The sequence below is a fragment of the Bactrocera dorsalis genome, chromosome 4 (genome assembly GCF_023373825.1).
Source record: "Bactrocera dorsalis isolate Fly_Bdor chromosome 4, ASM2337382v1, whole genome shotgun sequence".
Classification (NCBI taxonomy): domain Eukaryota; kingdom Metazoa; phylum Arthropoda; class Insecta; order Diptera; family Tephritidae; genus Bactrocera; species Bactrocera dorsalis.
In genome coordinates this window covers 18,654,399-18,672,271 of record NC_064306.1, presented here as the reverse complement: position 1 = coordinate 18,672,271, position 17,873 = coordinate 18,654,399, and the positions used below count along the sequence as shown (strand labels likewise).

General features: G+C 34.8%; 2 protein-coding genes across 3 annotated transcripts in view; one reads left to right on the top strand and one right to left on the bottom strand.

Annotated features, from left to right (window-relative positions):
- Positions 1 to 17,873, bottom strand: part of LOC125778137 (uncharacterized) — a 598,414-nt gene that overhangs the window by 483,780 nt on the left and 96,761 nt on the right. The gene's annotated exons all lie outside the window — the stretch shown is intronic.
- LOC105226807 (structural maintenance of chromosomes protein 3) overlaps positions 1 to 17,873 on the top strand; it is an 89,785-nt gene that overhangs the window by 10,912 nt on the left and 61,000 nt on the right. For both annotated transcript variants that reach the window (XM_049454608.1, XM_049454609.1), the window contains one exon: positions 13,147 to 13,286. In XM_049454608.1, the coding sequence (XP_049310565.1) occupies positions 13,147 to 13,286 (140 nt within the window). The remainder of the gene's footprint in view (positions 1 to 13,146; positions 13,287 to 17,873) is intronic.

Below are 17,873 nucleotides of genomic sequence, written 5' to 3'. Positions count from 1 at the left end.
TTTTTGCGAAGGCCAGTTGCGTGGAATTCGAGTGATGGGGAAACAGGTCGCTCTCTTAATTGCTTTGGACCTCAGGAACGTTCCAGAATTCCATGAAACGAATATAAGCGGTATAGTTAAGTTTCCGTCGTTGACTCACTGGAGTCACTCCAGTCAGTGTGGATAGTTCGTTAGCGTGTGTGCATATGGAGGAGTTACCGAAAGCACAGTTTTTGAAGTAATGTAAATAAAATAAATACACGATTTATTTACCACGATGGGTTTTTAATTTTATCGAAAATTTAATGCGAAAAATATGAATAAAATAAACATAAAATAAAAAGAAAAACAAAGCTGTAATACTTATTAGTACGATGCACTATGATTATGAAATTTCTGATGCAGCTCACAAAAAACCAGAAATGATTTTGTTTTATAATCAAACAAAAGCTGGCGTTGACACCATGGATCAAATGTGTACGAGGTACTCCACCCGACAGCGAACGTGTAGATGGCCGCTGGCTTTCTTTTTCAACATCCTCGACATTGCAGGCGCACCTTCTTATGTCATCTACTATGAGAATAACAGCATGCTTTGCAAGAAAACAAACAGACGAAGACTTTTCCTTCGACAATTGTGAGAAGAATGAGCAATGCCGATGATCGAAGAGCGTGTCCCGAATCAGCAAATAATGCGAAACCACTCTAACAAAATCCCAGTCGAAAGTTTCTTTGAAGGGCCAATAGTAGAGGTGGTACCCAGAAATGACAAATGTCGAGGCGCCACTGGGAGGGGAGCTGTTGATGGATTTTGTTACATTTATAACGAGCAGCCTATTCGCAAACACCGAAAGACCCTGAAATCCTGCGTTGAGTGCGATAAGCCCGTATGCGATCAGCTTTCGATGAACATTTCTAAATGTTTACATTGCAATGAGTAATTTTTTATTTTTCTTAAATTTTTAATTAATTCTTAAAATTTAGTTATTCAAATTTCCTTGTTTAAATTATTACTTATATTTCACTGTGCAGAAAGCAAAAAATTCATTAATTTTTTTGTAACTTCATGTCGCAAAATAAAATTATTATTATTATTATATACACCATTTTTTATCAATAAATAATTAAAAATGAACATAATTTGTTGTAGTTATCTTATAGATACTTATTTACTCCTTTTAGATATAAAATAAAATTATAATCATAATGTATTATACGAACTGCGCCGAACTTCTGTCGGGGTACCCGGGTACCCGGGTGGCTGAGACGTGTTTTTATTTTCAAATGTAACATTTCTGAAGTTAGAAAAAAATTTAAACTATGTATAATGCACAATTCGCTAGATAATCGGTTAAACCATGGGGATCCAAGAGGATTTTTGCCTATCTTTTTTAGAAAAAATATTATTCAACAAAATACACTCCGGTGGGTACCCGGGTACCCGGGTGGCAACACAAGGGTTAATGCTTATGTGACTGAATGCCGAGTTTTCTCTTCTTTAAGTTTTCTTCGCGCACTCGCACTTGCGCAGGCAAAATTCAGTCGCTCTCACACACTACCTGTTGCTTTTTTGACTCGCTGAATTGCGCAGTTATTTGCAAAAAAAAATTTCTCTCCACCCTTTCCGATTCGTTTATTTTTTCCTTTTTGTTATCCCATCCTCGTCGCCACTGTATTGACTACCAAAGAATACACAGTATAGTTTCAGTATTTTCATATATTCAATGTATCAGTATTGTGTAATATAATATATAATAGCGTATGTATTCACTGCGCACTCGATGACTCTACTATATTAACTGCGCACTCGATGACCCTCGTTATTACTCTACTCACTCCTCGCTCGTTTTCCATTCGCATCGGTGGTGCTGCCAGTTGTCATCACTCACTAGGGTTGCCACAGAAACTATTTTAGTTCTCTTAAGTTTTTTTGTATCAACATGTCGTGTTCTAGTTTTGGGTCGTCTTCCACGGTGGCTAGTTTTCACAGATCCACTGTCTCTAACTTTCTTTATAATAAAGGTCACTGTGGATTTGTTGATATATAATTTGTTACGAATGTCTTTTTGTGATAATTCATTCATGTAGTCTTTACTATTTAATTGTTTTAATATAATCAATGTTTGTTTCTAGCCATGGCCACTTTTTGTTATTAATTTCTTCGAAATAAGTAGAATTTTAATCACATCCCACCTTTTTATATAAAGAAAATTGGTTAAACTAAAATTATGCTGATTTTTTATGTCGTTGTTCAAATTGCGGAGAGAATGCAAAATCATCAGAAAATAACGGGATTTTCGAGCGTTATCACGAAAAAACCCGACTAGTCCAATATGTTTTGTCGCAGTGAATATTGGGTACTTGTAATTTCTTTCGTATAAAATGTAAACTTAAAAAAAAATTATATGGTTTTTCATTGTTTCACTGAATAAGCAATATGCCTTTATAATTAAGTACTTTTTTGATATCCAAAATTGTAATTTTTGTGGTATACTACATGTTTTTAGCATTCATAGCCATCAGTCCAATATGTTTTGTCCGACACTGTATATAAACACTAGGTATCAAATGAAAGTATACATTTAATATATACTGGCAACCTCAGATCATTCATTTACTTCCTACATTTTCGCTTAAGAATAAATTTATAAAACATTTTATGGAGATGCACCGTTATGTAAATAAACAGTTGGAGTAATATTTGCACTTATTATTTAGACGCTGGTAAGCCATTGAGTACGCGTCAAATGAAAGTATAATTTTAGTTATGGGCCATTTCTTTCAAGGTAAAACTGAATTTTACTACAGATTTAATACATTTGTATTTATTAAGGGAATTTCTGTTATGATGAAAATTTGTTTGTTCTGATTTTAGTAAAAAATATAAAGAAATTGAAGAGAGGCAAGAAGAAAGATTTGTGAATACTCCAAGGTGGAGGTCCAAAGTCCAAAATTTCTATACACGCTGAGCGACTTGTAAGAAGAAAAACTTCTGAAAACCCTGAAATTTTATCGCGGGAGCTGATTGAAAGTTTTGTTTGGATGTTTCCATTAGTACAATAAAAAGAAAACTACAAACATCTGGTTTTAAAAACTATGTCGCTAAAAAATTACCTATGTTTTCCATTTTTAGTAGGAAAAAAGGACTAGAGTTTGCAAAAGAGTATCCAAATGTGCCAACCACATTTTTAAATAAATTAATTTCATCCGATGAATTCAAATTCGAGCTAAGGAGTTAAAAAACACGTAAGGGGGTGTGGTATAAACATTCTGATCGCTTAAAACCACAGTGCATACAATCATCAGTGAAGCATGGAGGATGTTCTCTTGTGGTTTGGGGCTGTTTCTCAAAATTTGATGTAGGTAGTGTATTTAAAATCGATGGATGAATGATGGTTGCTTCATATGTTGACATTCTTGGTGAAAATTTGAAAATAAATGCGGAAAAAGTGAACTTGGGGTCGTTTATCTTCCAATAACATAACGACCCCCAACGCACATCTCGCTTGACTACTCGCTTTTTTGAAGAAGGCTTAAAGAAAAACTGGCCTGTCCATCTCAGTCACCTGATTTAAATCCAATTAAGCATTTGTGGTTAATTTTTGATTCCAAAATACCAAAAAGCAGCCGTACAAACTTGGAATAATTTTTCTTAGAGGCGAAGCGTCAACTGGATATTATTCCAATGAAAATATTTAAAAATTTTGTTCGAAGCATGCCAAAACGTCTTCGTTCAGTAATTCAGAATAAAGAAGGCACTTTTATACCTGAACAGGTTGCTGCCAAATCCGCAATCAGAAGCACAAGAGACCTCAACGTTTCTTCAATAAAAACACTCACTTTCAAATGTACAATCATTTAGCACAATGTTAATTAAACTCTTACAAAAAATATTAATACATATAAAATTTATATTAACTTATACCAATCAATGCACGACGAAGGTATATAGATGTACGGAGCGGGGTGGATAAAAGTTGCACCCCGGACCGCTGAGTTGACGAAGGAGGTATTTACGAGGCGCTGCGTGGGATCGAATGTGTGTGTTCCGAAGTGTGTGAGACGAAAGTAAGTTTCCGCGGCGCAGTGGAGAATCGAATGTTGATGGTCGGAATGTGAGGAACGAATTGTGTCCGCTTTCCCTTTTTTTCTATCCCTTTTGATGAGTGGGTTGATGTACAGCTGTAGTGAGATGTGTTTGTGTTCTGTTGTGGTGTCATCAGCTGTGGTGAATTGCGTGGTCGTATTAGGGTGCGCCAGTTTTTTCGGGTAAAGTAGGCGGATGCTTAACTAATTTAAACAATACCAAACGTTTTGATTTTTTTCAAAATTTATACTTTCATTTGACCACTTTGGTTTAAGAGTCCGGGGATGTTCGAGCAAGCAAATAACTGCGGCAATATTGCAACACTGATGTTTTTTTTGCAGATAATCAGCTGATACTTAAACAAATATTTTGCGCGGCGTGCAGGTGCAATGAAGAAGTGAAATTTAAGAAGTCTTAAAAATGAATTGTTTAATGAATTTAACAGTGGATAACTTGGACAGTGAGTGTAGTTTGCTTCTTAAATACAAAAAATCAAGGAAACAAAGTTTTTTGCGTAAAAAAAGTGACCTATGACCGAAATTTTAAAGAAGAGGGCAATAGTAAAATCGCAAAACTTCTTTAAAACAATTCGATTTTATCCTCCGGATACATATATTTATCACATTTTCGGATGTCTCGTGAAAGCTGTAAGTTTTCTGATTTAAATAATCGCCTAAATAAACACATTAATATTTCATAGTAATTAAAGAGCGGCTTGGAACCTTTTTGGTTAACGTCACGTGGTGAATATTCGATAGATCATGAAGCAGACGACATAACCTTCCGGATCTCTCCACTAATTTCTTGTTCGCAGCACGGTTTTCGTAAAGTGCAATCAGAGATCTGCAACGGATACACAATTTCCGTGCACACTCGAACACTTACCCGAAACCGGCTTGTATTGCTTTCTTTGAACGAGCAGCAGGATTGCTTGTTAGCGACTGTGCGCAGACGAACGTGTTGATCACAACACTCGAGTGTCGTTCATACGTGTTTGTTTGGGTTCGGGTGTTTTGCGGATCAATATATTCGAGTGTCCGAGTTTAGGCTCGAGTGTGCAAAGCATTTTTTGTTTATGTGTAATCGTCAGTACAGTTGATTAATTTGCTTTGTGAGTGTTAAGAATGTTATATGATACGTTTTACATGATATTTATTGAAAATAATGGCCGAAAAAAGAAGATTTTATTGGTTGCAAAATTGCGAATGGCAGTTACAGCTTGTCTGGTCTTATGTTATGGTTATGCAAATATATTTTTAATTTTAAAATGCGTCATTCCTTTGATACATGCATACATATAGTTTAAATGCTGTATTTCAATAATATTGACTGTTAAAGTGTATACAACATTAATAATTTCTCATATTTTTGCTCAGAAAAATGTGATACATTTCTTCTACACCCGTGTTCTGTCCGAGTATCCGTGGCAATAGTTGAACACATTTCGGGTTAGCTGCGGGTGTCGAGTGTGGACACTCGCTTGTGATCGTTTTGAAGAGAGTATGATCAAACAGACTCGAACACTCAGAAAGCAGCTGCCGGGTGTGCCACTCGATCGAACCCATTGCTGCCGAGTGTGGTGCTCGCTCGTGCTCGATTTTTAATGAGGGTGATCGAACAGGTTCGAACATACCCAATGCAGCTCTCTGAGTGCAATCTACAATAACTAATTTGCTTGCATTTGTATCACAAGTATCAACGGGCTTTAGGGAGAATAAGAATACTGATGCTATATACACATATTTTATTGAAGCTTTTGATAAAGTAAACCATTCAATTCTTTTGAAAAAACTTAATGTTCTTGGTTTTCAACAAATATTTCTAAAATGGGTTGCTGCTTATCTTAGTAATAGAATTTAACAAGTCATATTTAACGATACTTTGTCCGACATAATCAATGTAGCTATCTTGGTCCAATTCTGTTCTTGTTATTTATTAATGACATATCATCTGTTGTTAGGTTTTCAAAATTTTTATTATATGCTGACGATGTAAAACTTTTTAAAACGTATACTTCAAACAGCGAAAGGTGTCAGTTGCAAACAGACTTAAACAACCTACATAGTTTCTCGGTGTGATAGAAATGACATGCCATTGCACCTTAAAAATTGTAAAACGATGTGCTTTTAATGTAGAGCTGTAGAGCCTACTTCATACGCAATACAAAACTTTAGGTTGGAGCAAGTATGCAGTTTTGTTGAGGAGTAACTATGGACCCCAAATTCAATTTTAATCTTCACGCATCTTCCACGGTTTTTAAAGCTAAGGCGCTCTTCGTTTTCTTAAACGTTGATCTAAAGAATTTAGAGATCCGCTTACCACAAAAATTCTTTTTACATCTCTGGTGAGGCCTGTATTAGAGTATGCATCTGTGGTTTGGAACCCTAGTTACCAAGTCCATTCGGATAAGTTAGAGGCCCTTCAAAAACAATTTTTACTATTTGGCTTAAAATATTTGCATTGGGATTCCAGTTTAAATCTTCCCTCTTATACTAACCGTTTAAAACTTATAAATCTCCCGTCACTCGCTAGTCGTAGGGAGATGCTTGGTATAATATTTCTTGTAAAACTCATGAATGGGTCAGTCTGTAGCCCAGCCCATCTCTCTCATCAGATATTAATTTTAACGTTCCCGCTCGCTCTACCAGGCAGTTTACACCCTTACTTTTAAAATTTTCTGGAACAAATTTTGAGTTAAACGAACCATTCCGTATATACATATTATGATTTCAATTCTCATTCCAGCACATTTGATCTAACAGACTCACTCTTTACCATTAAAAAAATTATTTTATCTAATCTTAACAAGTAACATTTAAAAATTATAAATTTTAATTTAATTTTTAATTTTGGCTGTTGAAATTTTTGTTTCTGTAGCTGAGCAGCTTAAGATCGCAACGCTTAAAACTCTCTTGCCTTTTATGACTCGGCTAATTCCGCTCGTTCGCGGATTGCGCCCCTCGCGTCGGTTGGGCGGGAGGAGGGTAATTATTATTATTTACGAGAAGACTGACGACTCTAATGAAAGTAGTCGTCAGTCTTCTCGTCCCCACTCACTTCACATACGTCAGCGCTATTCATTATATAGGGTGATTTTTTAAGAGCTTGATAACTTTTTTAAAAAAAAAAACGCATAAAATTTGCAAAATCTCATCGGTTCTTTATTTGAAACGTTAGATTGGTTCATGACATTTACTTTTTGAAGATAATTTCATTTAAATGTTGACCGCGGCAACATTGGGCAACTTTTTCGAGCATTTCGGCCGGAATAGCCCGAATTTCTTCGGAAATGTTGTCTTCCAAAGCTGGAATAGTTGCTGGCTTATTTCTGTAGACTTTAGACTTGACGTAGCCCCACAAAAAATAGTCTAAAGGCGTTAAATCGCATGATCTTGGTGGCCAACTTACGGGTCCATTTCTTGAGATGAATTGTTGTCCGAAGTTTTCCCTCAAAATGGCCATAGAATCGCGAGCTGTGTGGCATGTAGCGCCATCTTGTTGAAACCACATGTCAACCAAGTTCAGTTCTTCCATTTTTGGCAACAAAAAGTTTGTTAGCATCGAACGATAGCGATCGCCATTCACCGTAACGTTGCGTCCAACAGCATCTTTGAAAAAATACGGTCCAATGATTCCACCAGCGTACAAACCACACCAAACAGTGCATTTTTCGGGATGCATGGGCAGTTCTTGAACGGCTTCTGGTTGCTCTTCACCCCAAATGCGGCAATTTTGCTTATTTACGTAGCCATTCAACCAGAAATGAGCCTCATCGCTGAACAAAATTTGTCGATAAACACATTTCGAACCGAACACTGATTTTGGTAATAAAATTCAATGATTTGCAAGCGTTGCTCGTTAGTAAGTCTATTCATGATGAAATGTCAAAGCATACTGAGCATCTTTCTCTTTGACACCATGTCTGAAATCCCACGTGATCTGTCAAATACTAATGCATGAAAATCCTAACCTCAAAAAAATCACCCGTTATAACCTTGAAGGTTTTTGGCTGGCGGTTGTATGGAATGCCGCTTATGTGCACGTGGTCAAACTCTTCATAGAACTCCCAGTTTGTTGCCTCTCTCCCAGTCTGCCCGTTTCGCTTCTTTATGCGTTTGTATGTCGCAAATAAATTTAAAAATTTTCGTTGTATAAGGTCCTTCAATTGTGGAACATCCGCATTGACTAAGCTCATTTTGTTGACAACTTCTGCCCATAGTACCGACTTCTTACGTTTTCCCGCCGGCAATTCGTGTTCCATTTCGAACCTGCATCTCACGAGAAGCTTGGTAAAGGTATGACTTAGCTTCGGGCTGGAAAATTCGTATTCATTAGTATACACAATTAATGATAATAATTAGTTATAAACAAAAATAAAGAGCGATTTCGTTTACCTCATTTCTTCCATCATAAATTTTGTTGATTGCCATTTTGTCAAATGTCAAAATTTGAGTTGCCTGAACGCTTGACATTTGCAAAAGTTGCCACATTTTTGCGTCGAATATAATGCTTTGCAATATTGCCGCAGTGATTGAGACATCCCTTCCTTTTTTTTTAAGTGGAACAAAATTTTTCTTTCTATTCCGGGAAAAAAATATATTAATTTATAATGTGTTACTTAAATACCTATGTAAATGTTATATTAATGTATGAATTATTAATTGTTTATTTTAATAAAACTGCATTGAAATAACGTCTGTGAAATTTATACTTTCATTTGATGCCTAGTGTACATATCTATCTACATACATATGTACATACATATGTATTTAAGCATATTCTGCTTATAAGAAATCTCAATCATCCATTTCGCTCTTACATTTGTCTTACTCCTTTCGTTTTTTTATTAATTTTTTGTTTTTGAAATTTCTCGATTAATTTTCAAATTTCCAACCTTTTTTTTTTTTAAATAAATATCTCAATCCATTTGCAAATATCCAAGTTCCAAATTCTTTTCTTTTAATTTCTCAATTAATTTTAAAATTTTAATTTTCCAGATAATACTGAATAAAATTTTCTTTAATGTTATATTGATCATATTAATGTATAAATAGACAATGTCAATTCTGTCAACTTTTTGAAAAATCAACTATTATTTTGCAAATCAATTTTGGTAAATTATTCAGTTAGAACTTTCCTTAAATAAATATACAACACACATATGTATATTTCCTTTAAAATCTCTGATTTTCATTAAGATGCCTCGCATATTGACCGAAAGTTTTATTCCGATAACTTTATTGGTGTTTGATTTGTATACTGCAAAGTGAAAGATGCATAAAATTGTGGTTGCATTCCGATTTCGCCCATTTTCACATTGTAATAGTCAAATTAGTGTTATTTAGCGAATTTGGTTTATAGAGATTTTATTTAAATTTGAATTTCGCCTGAAGCGAAGTGGTGACACGACCATTTTCTAATTTTTATACTAGCTCATATGAAGCTCTTCCAAACCATTTTGAATGTGAAATAAAATGCTTCTGGGGTATTTACATAGTGAGTTATAGTGCATTAAGGGGGGAGATACCTTTAGAATTTTCAAAAAATTAAAATTTTTGTCGCTGTAAACAATTGAAAAATTATTAAAAAATATAGTCCCGAAGTTTCATAGGCTTACACCGAATATTTTATAATATTACTACTACTACCATCTATATGATTTCTATTAGTTGGATTATAATTATTAGTTAATGAGATATAGCATTTCTGTGAAGCAACTTGTGTTAGTTTTCAAAAAAATGGATCATAGGCCATTTCGTGTATTATTAAATCAATGCCTTTTGGAGGAAAATACTGTTGAATTTGGGCTCAGGGAAATTCACCGATGAAGAGATATTTGCTAAGCTTAAAGAGGCGAAAGCTCTGTGCAAAGTGGGTGCTTCGTAAGTTCATAATCCAACAAAAACGACGAATAACAGATTCTGAGAAGTGTTTGAGTGTTTTTTAGTCGTAATAAAACCGAAGTTTTGCGTCGGTGTGCAACTGGAGTCCAATCGATAGTCATTCTACTGGACTGCACATGATAAACCGGTTCTCAGGCGTGGAAAGGTTATGACATCAGTCTTTTGGGATGCACGTGGTATAATACATACTCAATGACTGATTACCGAGCCAGTTAAAATCTTTTTCACTGCATACTTGGTTGCACTTCTTTTCTACTATTCCAGATACTTAGCAATTGTATTATTTTTGAGGAAGAATCTGTTTAAAATTTTACGCATATATTCAAATGATTCCTACAAACATGAAAACAACTTTCTTTTATATATAAGGACTGTCCCGTAAAAAATTGACCCTTCGTTTTTCATTAATAACAAGAAAACCAAAGAATTTTTTCAAAGTCTTGTTTTATTTTTTATTAATGAGTACTATAGAGATTACAAATTATAAATAACATTTAACAAGTATTTATTTTCTGTAAAAATTTTTTACTTTTTTCTTAAGGCCCTTCATTATGTTTTGTACAGTGTTTTCATCGATAGTACCGTACGACCTTCGCCACTTATTTCTAAAATCTTGTACATTTTTTGCAGTACCTTTACTCTTCCGGAGATTCGATTTCATTAGAGCCCAATATCTCTCAATAGGTCGAAGCTCTGGGCAATTAAGTGGATTCGCTTTTCTTGGAACAATATTGACATTATTGCTTTCATACCACTCCATGGTAGCTGTAGAATAGTGAGAGGTTGCTAAATCAGGCCAGAACATTACAGTACCCTCATGTTCGCGTATAAATGGCAAAAGACGTTTTTGAAGGCACTCGCTAATATAAATTTTTGAATTGATTGTGCCCTGTGTTACAAAAAAACTGCTTCTCAAACCGCAAGTACATATCGCTTGCCAAACCATATACTTACTGCTTGGGAAATTTGGTAATTTTCTTATCCTTAAATTTTCTCTGTACTTGCCCCTTCTTCATACAGGTATAATATTCATGCCCCGGTAACTGTTTGAAATCTGCCTTAACGTAGGTTTCGTCGTCCATCACGCAACAGTCAAATTTTGTTAGGTATCCTTCATACAAATTTCGAGCTCGTTTTTGAGGAACCAATTGCTTTTCATCGGAACGATCTGGCACTCTTTGAACTCTATATGTCTTTAGCTTACTATCACACTTTATCCTTTGTACAGTACTTTTAGAGGTACCTGCTTTAACAGCAACATCTCGTACTGAAGTGTTGGGATTTTGCTTAAAAACTTCCTTCACTCTTTTTGCCAAATTTCTTTCTGCACCTGGTGTTCTACCCGAACCTTTTTTTCGTATAGTAGGTACACCCTTTTTGTAATGCGAAACAACCCTTTTGACAGTACTTTCCGATGCTCCAGTTTTTTTTAGCTATAACTGAATATTTTAATTCTGGATTTTCCAGGTAAGTGGACAAAACCAATTCGCGCACTTTTTCTTGATTGCTAGACATCTTAATAGTTTGAAGTCTTGACACCAAATGTTATACATTTTGTTAATCGTCAGATTATATAGAAAAAAACAAGTCTCCATTGAGACTAATGCCATAAACAGGTACGTCACAATCTTAAGGAATGAAAGGGTAAATTTTTTACGGGACAGTCCTTATATATGTAGATAGATATGAGGTTGTTTTTATTTTTTTTTTTTTTTTGATGAAATGAAATATTCAAATGATTCCTACAAACATGAATTTTGAAGAAATGCCTATGATTTGAAATATAATTTTTGTATTTATGAGTTGTATTAAATTTTGACATAAAGAGATAAAAAGTATCCTTTGTCCTTACCCTGGTTCTAAGCTACCTCCCCACCAATTTTCACCCAAATCGGTTCAGCCGTTCTTGAGTTATAAACGGTGTAACTAACAACAACTTTCTTTTATATACATACATATATAGATTTTATATTTAAGTGCATGATAGAGCGCTTTTCTGGCAAAAAATGGCATTTTGACAGTTTTTTAACTAATTTGATGTCGAAAAACGACAAAACGAAAATCCAGGCCTACATCCCCAATGTTTCGAAATTCTCAAATCCCTTCTACTATGCACTTGATAAAAGCTTCATGATTAAAAAAACATTTACTTTTTTGTTTTAGATAAAAAACCTAGCCAGGAAGTTGACGGCCGCAAAACACGTCAATCAAATTGATATTTCCGCCATTTGGTTTTTTTTTTTTACATAAAATATTTTTTATTTGGTAGTTCAATAATACCTCTTAATATATGTATATGCAAAAAAATTGGATGTAATTTGTTTTTATCCGCCCATAATAAAAATTGAAAAAAAATAGCCTTTCTTTGGCAGTATTAGAGGTATCCTCCCCCTTAAGTAGCTTTTAACATAATCGTTACATGAGTGTGGGTTACTATCCGATTTCACCCATTTCCACGCGGACCGAGAAGATACTGAAATGATTACGACTCAACCAGTAGTCGTTTATGATATATGTATGTAAATTAAACTTACTAAGAACTGTCGGATGGACAGTCACTCGGATTTCAACTCGTCTTGCCCTGCTCATTTATATCCGTTAGGTGAACAAAAATATTACTATACTCTGTAGTAACATATTGCGAGAGTATAACAATTTGGGATAGAAAGCAAAATGTAATAATGAAACTACGTAAAGTTCTGACCTACATATACCAAATGTGGTTGTAATCTATTCACGGTTTCGGCTAATAGCGAATATTGAAAATATCCGAAAAATTTGTAATACCATATACATTTAGTAACTTATGACAGTTTATATTTATATGTATGTACTCAAGTACTGTATACTCAACTGATGAGTTTTGTTCTGAAGTTAAAAATTTTTAGACTGCTTTAGGACTTTTCCCGCTTTCCAACGGATGATTCCTCCTTTGTCATACTGGACGACAACGAGTAGACGATAGCATGTTCAGATGCAGTTCTGACGACGTAATATGCGAATGTACATAAGTTTATAATTGCTTTATATTATTACAGCAAGTAAAAAATGTATTAAAAATTAATTATGTATATCAATATGAGGGAAACTCATTGATAAAAATGGTTAATTCCAATTGATATGTTTATGTTTTCATTATTTTTTTGTTGTTGAATTTAAATGTTTATTCTTTTTTAGCAATACAGTTTGTGCTGAGTGATGAATTTACTCACCTGCGTCCTGAACAAAGGCAGGCGCTTTTGCATGAAGGAACAGGCGCTAGGGTCATTTCGGCATACGTTGAAATAATTTTCGATAATAGCGATAATCGAGTTCCTGTAAGTATACATAATTTTTAGACTATTTTGAAATGGAATAATTACATTTAACATACGCCATTATTTGTTTATTTCAAGCATGATATATTAGTATGTAAGTTGATGTCACTGATTTTGTCTCGAATAGAAAAACTGTTAGAAGCTTGATTCACATTTTATGAAATAAAGCTTCGAAACTCATTTTATTAAGCCATGAAAATAGATTAAATATTTAGATCTAAAATGATACTTATTTTTCAACACAAAATTATAATTTTTATGATCATTTCAAATAAATATTTTAACTACAAATTAGAAAAAACTCAAAATTTTTGCAAAAGTAACTGAAAGATATACTGAAAAAAGAAATGGTTTAGTTTCTAGAAAATATGCCATCTAATTAATAAAAAATGATTTTGTAACTGCAACTACAAGTACTAGTAAAAAACGCAATCTTTCGTTACCTCTTATTTATTAACTTGTAAAATGCTGCTAAGAAACATGAAAGCGTTTTACAAACACTCTGTATTTATTAGGCGGAGTACGGCCACTGCCAGAATTTTTTTTGCTATTTCCCATTGAAACATGGTTTGAAATAACGGGTGATTTTTTTGAGGTTAGGATTTTCATGCATTAGTATTTGACAGATCACGTGGGATTTCAGACATGGTGTCAAAGAGAAAGATGCTCAGTATGCTTTGACATTTCATTATGAATAGACTTACTAACGAGCAACGCTTGCAAATCATTGAATTTTATTACCAAAATCAGTGTTCGGTTCGAAATGTGTTTCGCGCTTTACGTCCGATTTATGGTCTACATATCATTTCTCATTTCTGGTTGAATGGCTACGTAAATAAGCAAAATTGCCGCATTTGGGGTGAAGAGCAACCAGAAGCCGTTCAAGAACTGCCCATGCATCCCGAAAAATGCACTGTTTGGTGTGGTTTGTACGCTGGTGGAATCATTGGACCGTATTTTTTCAAAGATGCTGTTGGACGCAACGTTACGGTGAATGGCGATCGCTATCGTTCGATGCTAACAAACTTTTTGTTGCCAAAAATGGAAGAACTGAACTTGGTTGACATGTGGTTTCAACAAGATGGCGCTACATGCCACACAGCTCGCGATTCTATGGCCATTTTGAGGGAAAACTTCGGACAACAATTCATCTCAAGAAATGGACCCGTAAGTTGGCCACCAAGATCATGCGATTTAACGCCTTTAGACTATTTTTTGTGGGGCTACGTCAAGTCTAAAGTCTACAGAAATAAGCCAGCAACTATTCCAGCTTTGGAAGACAACATTTCCGAAGAAATTCGGGCTATTCCGGCCGAAATGCTCGAAAAAGTTGCCCAAAATTGGACTTTCCGAATGGACCACCTAAGACGCAGCCGCGGTCAACATTTAAATGAAATTATCTTCAAAAAGTAAATGTCATGAACCGATCTAACGTTTCAAATAAAGAACCGATGAGATTTTGCAAATTTTATGCGTTTTTTTTTTAAAAAAAGTTATCAAGCTCTTAAAAAATCACCCTTTATGAGCATAAAATCAATTAGAAACAAAATTTCGTATATACTACTAAATTTCAGGCTTATTTAACAATATACGCTTCTTCTATTTGCCAATTAACATCAAGATGGATCCATAAATGGGAAATAATCTATTAAAATGTATCTTAATGAGAATATATGTTAAATATTAAACTCATCTTTTAGACCCAAATCAGTATATATGTATGTAATTAATTACTTAATTATTTATACCAAAATAGTTTAAAAATACAATACTACTTGACTTTCAAAAATACTACAACGTACGTTGTAGCTAACAAATTACTTGGTAAGCTTGACTATGCTTTCAAAAATATGTGTATAAAAATACATACATACATATTTACATGCATATGTGATTGAGGAAACAAAACTAAATATACATAGTAAAAAAGACAAAATCAAAAACTTATTATCATTATGCCTACTACTATGAGTAAAACATAGTAAGACTTTGTTTATAATTTTAAATTTTTTAATTTATTCTTCAAACTCTATGTCGCCCCCCTCCAAAATAATCCTCCTTGGCCCTAATACCCTTGTGCTACCGCTTTTTCAATCCTCAAAAAGTTGTTAAAGTCAATTTCGGAAATAGCCTTAAATGAGCGATTCACGATTAATGTCTTCAGTGCACTCAAAACGGTTTTCCTAGCCAAACGTCAACGCGCGATATTGGTTACAAATTTGGCGAAAAACGTACGAAGAATCAATTCAGTATGCGACAGTGCATTACCTATGCCACGATATTCGGCCGATTAATCGTCTGTTTCCGGGTCGTAAAAATAGATCCAAGACTCATCGACAGTAATAATACGTTTCATGACATCCTTGATGGTAGTTGTAAAGGATTGTTTCACAGACGTTAACGCAACGCCGTTTATCGAAAAAGTTTAGTGTTACTTTTCTTAGGCCCAAATAATCTTTCAAAATGATTTTCATTGATCCTTCCGATATTCCAACGATGCCGATGTCTCCAACTGTTAATCGTCGATTCTTAAGCATCAATTGCTCGTGACAAGCAATTATTACCGAAGACCTTTTCCAACATTCTGAACGTTTCGAAATTATTTGATTACAACGAAATTTCTGAGGTTTATAGTTATATATTTAAACATTATTCTCACATTGTTTGAATACAAAATCTTTTATATTCTGCTTTTGGGAAGCAAGTGCCCGATGCATCACGTTTCAATTGATGAAACAAGTTTATGGCGATGATTGCCTATCCCGTAGCAGAGTGCACGAGTGGTTTCAATGTTATAAATGCCGGTCAACATGTGGGCCAATCAAAATCCGTTAACACCGGAAATTCCATCGAAACTGTGCGTGAATTCATTAAAAATGAGGCGAAACCATCATTGAAATTCATGGAAATGGAATTGAACATCTTCAAATGATCGATTTATCACATTTCGTATTCGGCGAATACCGCGAAGATGAAAGTTGGCGTTTGGTGCACGATAATGCGCCGACTCATCGATCGATGCTTGTGACCGATTATTTGACCAAAACTATTTTATATATATTTTAACCATTAACCACTCACCGTATTCGCCAGATATGGCACCATGCGACTTCTTCCTTTTCGGAAAAATGCATTTGCCCATGAAAGCATACTGGCGGTCATTCCGGACAATGAGCTAAAACATAATAAATAAAATTTAGGGAGCGTGTTTTTCTAATAACCGTGCATCTTTGTGCCTAATGTGGTAAACTTGCCCTCGACTCCTTACAACTTACAAACCTGAAGGTATTTCCCTGGTTTGGATGCTGACAAGTTGCAAGAGTACGAAATGTTCGGTTATTCTTTCCTTAATTGTTGTTTTTGCATTTTAAACTTGAGCTTAATTGTTGAACTTAGACTTCATTAGCTATGTGTATAACTTATTTGACGGTAGTTTTAGTAAATTTTTCGCTGACCGCAAATAAAATATAGTATATTGAGTGTTACCTAACAACTTTTTTTTGGTATTATGGTTTCCAATTCTGTGTCAGTAGGAATGACTAGAGAATTAAAAGTTTCAAACTGCTAACAAGCAGTTGTAGTTAAACATTAATGAATTTATTTAGGAAAAATATTACTAGAAAATAGATAAAATAACTATTTCATTTACAATAAGAACAATTTATAAATAGAACAATTTGTTTAGTGTTTCCACTAACGAAAGCAAGGAAATGGAGAGTTTTTGGTAACGTTCCTTCATCTCATTTAGTAAAAAATAAAATTATTCCTCAGAATAACTTATGAATCTGCAATACATATTCGTTAAAATATATTTAATTGTCAAACAAATTTTGGCTTACTTGGTGAAAGGAAGTTCGAATGGATTTCTGTCATTATGAAGCTTCTTACTTATGCGCAGCACATCAGTTTTGATCCTAACATTTTTCTTATTGTAATTTAAATCAAATTTAATATTCATTTTAATTACTATTCACATTTTTTTGTGAAATTCTTCTTCTTCTTCTTAATTGGCGTAGACACCGCTTACGCGATTATAGCCGAGTTAACACCAGCGCACCAGTCGTTTCTTCTTTTCGCTACATGGCGCCAATTGGATATTCCAAGCGTAGCCAGGTCCTTCACTTGGTCCTTCCAACGTAGTGGAGGTCTTCCTCTTCTTCTGCTTCTCCCGGCGGGTACAGCGCCGAATACTTTCAGGGCTGGAGTGTTGTCGTCCATTCGGACAACATGACCTAGCCAGATTAGCCGCTGTGTTTTAATTTGCTGAACTATGTCAATGTCGTCGTATATCATACAGCTCATCAGCGTGGCCAACTCGCAAAGGACCATAAATCTTTCGCAGAACTTTTCTCTCGAAAACTCGCAACGTCGACTCATAAGTTGTTGTCATCGTCCAAGCCTCTGCACCACATAGCAGGACGGGAATTATGAGTGACTTATAGAGTTTGGTTTTTGTTCGTCGAGAGAGGACTTTGCTTCTCAATTGCCTACTTAGTCCGAAGTAGCACCTCTTGGCAAGAGTTATCCTGCGTTGGATTTCCAGGCTGACATTGTTGGTGGTGTTTACGCTGGTTCCAAGATAGACGA